This window comes from Chiloscyllium plagiosum, chromosome 35, assembly GCF_004010195.1.
Source record: "Chiloscyllium plagiosum isolate BGI_BamShark_2017 chromosome 35, ASM401019v2, whole genome shotgun sequence".
NCBI lineage: Eukaryota > Metazoa > Chordata > Chondrichthyes > Orectolobiformes > Hemiscylliidae > Chiloscyllium > Chiloscyllium plagiosum.
In genome coordinates this window covers 33,784,975-33,794,816 of record NC_057744.1, presented here as the reverse complement: position 1 = coordinate 33,794,816, position 9,842 = coordinate 33,784,975, and the positions used below count along the sequence as shown (strand labels likewise).

The 9,842-nt window shown below is 42.2% G+C and overlaps 1 protein-coding gene across 6 annotated transcripts in view; it reads left to right on the top strand.

The window, feature by feature from the left end:
• Positions 1–9,842, top strand: part of kirrel3a (kirre like nephrin family adhesion molecule 3a) — a 568,693-nt gene that overhangs the window by 401,764 nt on the left and 157,087 nt on the right. For all 6 annotated transcript variants that reach the window (XM_043676910.1, XM_043676908.1, XM_043676912.1 and 3 more), the window contains exon 4: positions 5,961–6,118. In XM_043676910.1, coding sequence (XP_043532845.1) covers positions 5,961–6,118 — 158 coding nt within the window. The remainder of the gene's footprint in view (positions 1–5,960; positions 6,119–9,842) is intronic.

The window sequence follows — 9,842 nt, the reverse complement described above, 5'->3', positions numbered from 1 at the left end:
ATCAGTTCTGGGTCCTCTGCTGTTTGTAATTTTTATTAATGACTTGGAAGAGAGAGTCAAAGGGTGGGTCAGTAAATTTGCAGACGATACAAAGATTGGTGGAGTTGTGGATAGTGAGGAGGGCTGTTTTTGGCTGCAAAGGTACTTAGATATGATGGAAATGTGTTGCTGGAAAAGCGCAGCAGGTCAGGCAGCATCTAGGGAACAGGAGGGCTAATGCCCGAAACGTCGATTCTCCTGTTCCCTAGATGCTGCCTGACCTGCTGCGCTTTTCCAGCAACACATTTCCATCTGTAATCACTTCACTCAACCTCCTTGTCAAAGATTCCTGAGCTGAAGCCTCACTCTTCAATCTAAACTTCCTTAGACCCTCTTTTTGTGGCACGTCTGTGGACTCTTAATTAAGGTTAGAGGAGGAGGGAGGGAGGGAGACCCTACTTTGTAGGACCTGGGGTTTAGAACACACCGAATCTAATAGTAATCACTTACCTTCCCGACCGGCTTTGCGCTCCGTCTGAACTTCCGCCCAGCTCCCGCCGCTCTCTGCTGCGAAAAGACCGTTGGCGTCGAGATAAGTTCTTTATATAGTAATCCCTTACCTTCCCGACCGGCTTTGCACTCCGTCTGAACTTCCGCCCAGCTCCCGCCGCTCTCTGCTTCCCGACCGGCTTTGCGCTCCGCCTGAACTTCCGCCCAGCTCCCGCCACTCTCTGCTGCGAAAAGACCGTTGGCGTCGAGGTAAGTTCTTTATATAGTAATCCCTTACCTTCCCGACCGGCTTTGCGCTCCGTCTGAACTTCCGCCCAGCTCCCCTGCTCTCTGCTGCAATGTATCTTACCACGTACAGCTCTCACATCATTTCGTCTATCACCTTTGTCTTTTTTTGAGTACCATATTGTCCTAAGGATAGGAAGATAAAATAGACATTAAGATATTGCTGATCCTGAAGAACCAAAAATATCCACCAATAGTTCGACATCGAGATTGTATTATCTCACCAGATCAAACATTTGAAAATCCAACTTATTGATTGGGATGTCTGGCCTGTGGGCAGGGATCACTGTTCGGTGGATTGAGATGTCCTGTTTGAAGAACTGAGCTCATTGCCTGACTAATCAGATTCTCATATCTGATCATTCCAATCTGTCTGTCTCAGTTTCCCATATGTATTTTCATGTCGATAACTCTCAGCGTTCCTCATATTACCTTGTATATGAATAAGTGAAAACATGATGCACTAGGAGCAAGGAAATCCCAGAATCCATAGCTGCAATTAAAATCCTCTATGAGAAATATATAACAAACTTATTCACTATCAGAATTAATGGTGTCATTGTTTTACTCTGGATGAACATATGGAAGAGGGCAGAAATAGATCATTTGCCCATCATGACTGATCTGTTTGTGCTTCAATTTCCACATTTCCATTTCCCTGTTTGATCCCCTTCCCTAACATGTAACTATCTACTTCTGTCGTAAAAATATTCAATTATCTTGCTTCCACTGCCTTATGAGTCAGGGGGGTTCCTGACCCTCTGAGAGAAAACCATCTCATCTCTGTCCTATAACAACAAGCTTCAATTTTAATATATTGCCCCCCCCCCCAAACTCTGGGCAGACTCACATAAAGAAACATCTTTTCCATGTCCACCTTGTCAAGATCTTTCAGGATCTTATACATTTTAAATCATCTCTTACTCTTCCAAACTCCAGTGGAAGTGAGCTGCTCTGTTCAACTTGTTCTCATAAGACAACCCAATCCATAATTTACTTTGGTGAATTTCACAGCTATGTAAAAGAGATAGAGAGAGAGAAAAGACGTTGAGACAAATTCGGCATGTTGCATTTAGTCATGGACTGATCTGGTTTGAGGGAATGCCTCAGGATATGCGTCATGTTTTTGCGTCTCATCCCTCAGCTTTGCTGGATTTTAACAGTTACACTATGAAATTAATAAGACAGTGATTTAAAATTAATACCATAGAGTTAGCTCAGTTTCAGCTCTGAATGCATAACAGGGATGGCCACATTTTATCAACGTAATGACAGCCAAACATCATATTACACCAAGTACTGGAGCACATTGAAGCTTTAGGTGAGTTCTTAAAATAGCACACTCTAATCTTTTTTCTGAACAGAACATTCTCACACCAATAGTTCCCAATCCATGACAATTTCAGCCTTTCTAAATCAGCTAAGGCAGCAAATTTAATTATTCGTCCATGAACGGTATGATTTGTGAATAAAATGTTGTGGAAACGATTCATTTCATCTTGAATGTTAATTACATATCTTTTCTCCCAAAACATCTTTTGTGTGTGTTTAGGCTTTAGAAGATTGCAGCATAACTTGATGAATCCTAGTACCCTGTAAGTTGGAGCTAGTTGTTTGCTTAGTAAAATCACCCAACTGGGTAAAGACAGTCAGACTTGGGGATAGACTCTACGGATAATTTGAGAGGTGTAGTGATTGAAACTCTTTTGGGACCATCAGGCACTTTTTAAATTATGTTTCCTAGGCTTTCGTGCTTGCTATCCATGTCATTCCCTTATTTAATAGAATTGCTGACTCTATTAGGGCTCTCGCTCCTTTTGGGAAAGTCATCAGTCCAGAGGTTTGGTGAGGCAAATCATGGAAATGACCATTCTCTTCTACATGGCAGTGCCCAGTGTCAGCTGCAGCTGAATGGGTACCTATCTTGCCTGAGTTTATAAGTATAGTTTCAAGCTACACACCAAAGAACTCAGTACATCCATCCAGACTGGAACCAAGGGAGTGCTGCACTGTCAAATTTCTGCCTGCCATCTCAAGGAGCTGTACATGACTCCAGGACTCCATGTGGAAGAGGGAAGAGTTTGTTCTAGCCTACACTTATCCCTCAGCTGACGTCACTAAAAATAAGTCATCTCACTGTTTCTAGGAATTTCAGGAAAAATGGCTGCCAGTATCCTGCACTATAATGCTAACCATGTGTTAAGCAGCAACTGCAGTTTGTTGACTGTAAAGTATACTCGGACATTCTGGGCAGTGAAAACTGCTCCATAAATGAAAATTTGTTATCTTGAGGATATTATCTCAGGTGCAGGTCTGTCACCATTTAACACTGGGGTACAGTACTGGTGGGGCAAGCCTGTCACTGTAAGACGCTGGGGTACAGTACTGATGGAGACAGGTCTGTCACTGTATAACATCAGGATACAGTACTGGTGGGGACAGGTCTGTCACTATATAACACTGGGGTACAACACTGATGGAGACAGGTCTGTCACTGTATAACATCGGGGTACAGTACTGGTGGGGACAGGTCTGTCACTGTATAACACTGGGGGACAGTACTGGTGGAGACAGGTCTGTCACTGTATTACACTGGGGTACAGTACTGGTGGAGACCATTCTGTCACTGTATAGCACTAGGGTATAGTACTAGTGCAGAAAGATCTGTCACTGTATAACATGGGTACAGCACTGATGGAGACAAGTCTGTCACTGTATAAGACAGGAGTATGGAGCTGATGGAGACAGGTCTGTCACTGTAAAACACTGGGGTATGTTACTGGTGGAGACCAGTCTATCACTGTATAAGACCGGGGTACAGTACTGATGGGGACAGGTCTATCACTGTATAACACTGGGGCACAGTACTGATGGAGACACGTCTGCCACTGTATAGCACTGGAGTACAGTACTGGTGGGGAAAGATCTGTCACTGTATACACTGGGGTACAATACTAGTGGAAATAGTCTGTCACTGTATAACACTAGGGTACAGTACTAGTACGGAAAGGTCTGTCACTGTATAACATGGGTACAGCACTGATGGAGACAAGTTTGTCATTGTATAAGACCAGAGTACAGTACAGATGGGAACAGGTCTGTCACTGTAAAACACTGGGATACGTTACTGGTGGATACCAGTCTGTCACTGTATAAGACCAGGGTACAGTACTGATGGGGACAGGTCTGTCACTGCAAAACACTGGGATACATAACTGATGGCAACCGGTCTGTCACTGTATAACACTGCGGAACAGAACTGTAGGGACAGGTCCGTCGCTGCTTAACACTGCGTTACAGTACTTGTAGATAGAGATCTGCTGCTGTATAATACTGGGATGCAATGCTGGTGGGGACAGATCTGTCACTGTATAACTCTGGGGTACAGTACTGGTAGATCGAGTTCTGTTGCTTTCTGACACTGCTACACTACTGGTGGGGACCAATCTGTCATTGTGTAACATTAAGGATATGTGTTCCAAATAAATAGGAGAAAGTAGTGGAACTGAATTTCAACCTACAGGTTCCTCAGGTATAAGTCCCTCATGCACTGGCCCTATATGTGAGTAAGGCCCATTGGCACAAATAGTTTTCCATGTGGAAATTGTTCAATGAATCCCAGCAGTCTGCTGAATTGTGGAGGTTTTACTGCTTTGTCTTACAAAGTGAGTTCGGATAGGCTGTAATTCATTCCTGAAGAAGGGCTTATGCCCGAAACGTTGATTCTCCTGTTCCTTGGATGCTGCCTGACCTGCTGCACTTTTTCAGCAACACATTTTCAGCTGTAATTCAATCCTCAGCATTTTCTTTTCTGAGCTGAGGAAAACATCTTGGGGCATTTACAGCTGCCCTTTCTCTACCTTGGCTCCTTACTTTCCTTGTGGGGGTCACTTAGCTCAGTTGGCTGGATGGCTGGTTTGCAATGAGAGTGATGCTAACAGAGTGGATTCAATTCCTGCACCAGCTAAGGTTATCATGAAGAACTCTCCTTGACATCTTCTCACCTCACCTGAGACGTGGTGACCCTCAGCTTAAAGTCATCCTTCTTTATCAGAGAGCAGCCCAATGGACTGATAGGACTATAGTAACTGTAACTTGCCTTTAACTTGTCTTCATTATACTCTCCTACTATTTATCCTTCTCAGGTGTATAGGGATGATGCAAGAAGATTTTGTTTTATGGATCAGCTCATAATTGTCAGCTGTTGCTGCTGCCTGTCTTGCAACTGCAATTTTATCTTCAATGTTGGCTTTCATTACCAATGGTCAAGAATTTTAAACTCTTCTATGAGAAAGATTTCTCTGAAAGCTTATTTTTACTCCTAAAGCCTGCACCCAAAATCCATCATCAAAATCCCTTTTAAATCAATAGAGGGTTGCCCAGCCTGTACACTTTAATTTTGAAGCTTTTGCCTGTCTGCTTCAGGGACTACCTTACAGACTCCCAGGGTAGCCTTTATTACAGCAACTGGACTTGCCATATAAATACATTGGCAACAAGGGCTGGTCAGAGCTAGGAATACTACAATGAGTAACTTTCTTCCTGACTCCCCAAAGCCTGTCCACCATTTACAAGGCAGAAGTCAGGAGTATGATGGAATACTCCCCACTTGCCCAGTTAAGTGCAGCTCCAACAATACTCAAAGCTTGACACCATCCAGGACAAAGCAGCCACTTGATTGGCATCGCATCCACAAAGGTCAATTCTCTCCTCCACCAACCCTCAATTGCAGGAGTGTATTCTATCAAAGAGATGCCCTGCAGAAATTCATTAGAGATCATTGAGACAGCATCTTCCAAACTCGTGACCACTTCTAACTGGAAGCACAGCGGCAGCAGTTATATGGAAACATCACCACTTACACGTTCCCCTCCAAGGCACTCCCCACCCTATCTTGGAAATATATCACTGTCCCTTCACTGTTGTTAGGTCAAAATCCTGGAATTCCTTTCCTAATGGCATTGTGGGTTTATCTACAATACATGGACTATAGCGGTTCAAGAAGGCAGCTCACCACCTTCTCAAGGGCAACTAGTTGCTGGCTCAACTACTGAGACCCACATTCCATAAGTAAATAAAAAGAAATTGGAATCATGTTGCAACTATGATATGAGCTTGGTATTGGTCAGATGCCTTCCTCAATGGTCAGGAGTTTCATTCTTGTATTTTTGCGCTGTTTGTTTCAGTCCCTCCAGATAATCCAGTGATCAGCAGTGGGCCTGTCGTCAGCCTGAAAGTGGGAGATTCTCTGAACCTTACGTGTCGTGCAGATAACGCCAAGCCAGCAGCTGTCATCACATGGATCCGAGATGGAGAGCCATTGAAAGGAGCGACCTACATAAAGGTGAGAACAGCCGGCACCAACTTAGATACAAGCAGCGGCAATGCTGACTCCAGGATTTAGGCAGTTCAGTGGGATGCAATATTGGGATTGACTGGGACGAGGTAGAATGGAATGGAGCAGCTCAGATTGGGATGGGGTGGAAATGGTTTGATGTATGGGGTGAATGGGATGAGGATGGCTTGAATGGGATGGGTTCAGGTGAAATTGGGTTGAGGGAGATGGGTTGGGATGGCATTGGGGAGAGTCGTGGCTATGTGAATCTGGTTGATGAGGAGGAGGAAGGGGTGACGGGGGGCCTGGTGAAACTGAATGGGTTGGGATTGGTGTGTGGTGGGATGGAGTGGGTTGAGGTGGTGTGTGGTTGGATGGAGTGGGTTGAGATGGTGTGAAGTGAGATGAAGTGGAGAGAGAGTGAGATGAAGGAGAGAGGAGGAATTAGCTGTGTTTTAGGTGAGTTAGTGTGACTGGCCGGGTTTTGATGGGTTGTTGGTGGCAGTAATAGCAATCTGACGACAGCAATCTAAAGGAAAGGTCACACTGACACCCTTCACTCCAACCTAGTAGCTGAAACAATCATGATGTGGTCAGAAATACAGAAAAATAGAAGACCTCTTAGCAATCCAATTGTGGACTAATACAGCACCTGTCTTTAATTACAGTTCATAAGTTAATCATTGTCTGAAGTAAGAGTGTAAAGCTGACACAGCTGAATGTAGCTGATTAAACAGCTCTCTCTCTCTAACTCATTTTAAAATTAAATTAACTTCCATCCTTCTCAGGTTTCCTTTCTCCATGAATTTAGTGCTCATCGAGGCGAGGGATGATTGTGCTGGAGAATGAGCTGTTCTCTATCCCAGCCCCCTGTCAAAAACCCAAACACAAACTGCGTGGTTTGAATGCTAAGGAAAGCTGTTTTTACATTGCTTGGGAAATAGGTCGCATCCCACACCTTAGAAGTGCTAATGCTATCCTTTTCCATTATCACAGCAGCCATTCTGTCAGCTACCTGAGATTATTGTACTTAAGGAAGGCCTGTGTTCACAAGGAATTATTCCTTGTTTATGTATGTCTTTTGACATCAGATAGTGTTAACTTCAAAACAAGATCATTAATTGGAAAGTACTTTTTCACATCAAGAGTAGTGGAGATCTGTATACCTCTTTCCCAGCCCCGAAAAGGCAATGAATGCTGGGATCTGAAAGATTTTGATTAGTAAGGGACATGTATCAAAGATGGTAAATAAAGGTGCACATCAATTCTAGAATGACAGGAGAAGCTCAAAGGAATGAAGGTGTTTTGTTCCAAAGTCCTTTTCTAGTTGCTGTTTAACCTCATTTGAAATGTAACTCGAATAGGTCTGGAGTTGGCAGGAGAATGTTCCATGATGCATCATTGAAGCAGAAATGGTAAAAATCAAACAGGGAAGCAAAATTGTAGTGAAAACTATAACCCTATCTCAGGTTGCAGTCTTTAACATAGCAATAATTCATCCAACTGTGTTGGAGCTTTGCAGAGTGACATTGTATGTATTTAGAATTATTGTACTCTTTTTAATGTTGATCTCCCAGCAAAAGTCTTCATTGCTGTCATTTTTGGAGATGGGAGGAGCCAACAATTAGTGAGGAGCAGAAGCCTGAGACTAACCACAAATATGAGCAAGTGAAGAGAGCATTGAGTTGCATACATTACCCCTACCACACTCTGTTAACTCAATGTTATTACAGTTATACGCTCCTTCTTAACACTTTTCTCTGGTTGATGGTCTAACTATTCAGATGAAAAAAAAGTGTTTTATATTAACAGTTTCCATCTCACTGAGAAGGCTTTAAGTCAATCCAGATTCAATAATCTGCTTAGAAAATCCTACTTAAACTTTGACCGCTGTTACAAATAGCACCACAACAGCTGAGACAAACTATAACATCCTAAAACAATTCACACTATTCTACATAAAATAACCCATAACTTACTTTAATAAAAAAAATTCAACCTCTCTCTCAAAGCTGACAGATTCTTGAAAAGATTCCAGAACCAGAACTATTTGTTCATTCTTTTTTAAATATATTGTCAACAGTGTTGTGATCAATTGAAGACAGATCAATTTTTGCCATCTCCTGGGCTTGTTTGCTTGTTTTTCATTTTTTAATATCTTGAAGTGCTCTTACATACAAAAATAAACTTCCTTTCCCTTCACCAAATCACTGTGCTTTCTTTCATCTATTAACCACCACTGATACATCACCCATGTTTTCCAGTTGAATAATGCAACTGGAAAGCCCATGCACATGCAAACCGTCAAAGGTGAGGGAGAGGGGGAAGGTGGTAAGTAAAAATGAGTTGAAATTGAAGATAAATGAGTCCACCCCCTAAGGTGCCCATATCTCTCTACTCTGAATTACTGGTGGACACTATGTGCTCCCTCTCCAAGGATACCCAAGCACGAATGTATATCCTGGGTTATTGTGAAAGAGATTAGCATGAGATCAATTCAAGTAAACTAATTTTTAAAAATTACTGACATGCACATATGAAAGGTTGTATGCACATGAATACAGATTATAGTAAAGAAAGATAGCTTGGACAAATTAGAGTCCATAAAAAGTAAAATTTCATACACTGTAATTTGTGACTCAGTTGGCTTCAGGATGAATTCTGAGTCTTAATGCTTCTAATTTAAAAATGTAAATGACTAGGTTTAAAACCGAAAGAACTGTGGATGCTGTAAATCAGAAACAAAAACAGAAATTGCTGGAAAAGCTCAGCAGGTCTGGCAGCATCTGTGGAGAGAAATCAGAGTTAATGTTTCAGGTCCTGTGACCCTTCCTCAGAACTGATGTTGTAGATGATTAGTTTTTTTTAAATCCATCTGGAAATATGAGTACTGGGTTGACTTCTTTTAAGAACTCTCTGCAGCATCATCCTGAACAATTATAAAAGCAAACTCAGCTGGAAACTTCTCAGGTGAGTTGGAGAAACAGGGAGGGAGCCCAAGTTATCCCATTTCAGGAGCTCCATAAGCTTTTGTCATCAGTTTTGCTGATAAAGATAAAAAGTGTTTGCTTATCATGTGACTGTCCTCTCTAAATGACCGTTAATTCAAACATAATCCAATTATAACCTGATTATAATCTCAGATTTTTGAATTTCTTTTCTCTGCCAGTATCCCACTATTCAGGTGATTTAGTTTAATGTCTGTTTCTAACCAGTGGTATATCTGGACATTGAACCATATTTCTTATTCTATTAGCACAATCAGAGTCCTCTGAAGTAATTGTCTTTGGGTTCTTCTTTGCTGCATTGCCAACTCCAAATCAATTGTTTTGAAATGTAGGATATATGGTAATGCAAACTAGCTGTTTATTTCAGATGTGATTTCAAGTCACTTTCATTTTTCAGCCTTTATATTCAATGTTTTGGGGTTTGTTGTGTTTTAAAATGGAGATACTATACAATATTTTTCACTGTATTTTGTAACAAAGCACACATGAATCAACAAATACGGAGGAACCTCGATTATCCGCATATCAATTATCCGAATTTTGGATTATTTGAAGATCTCAAGGTCCCAATAGAAACATTACATCAGAGAGGTATTTCAACACTGATAAGGGGGTGGTGTTGGTGGGGTGGGGCACAGATGAATGGAGTTGGGAGCAGACAGGGGATGGGGAGTGGACGTGGGCAGGATGGGAGGCAGACGAAGGTGGGGGTGGGGGCAGACGGG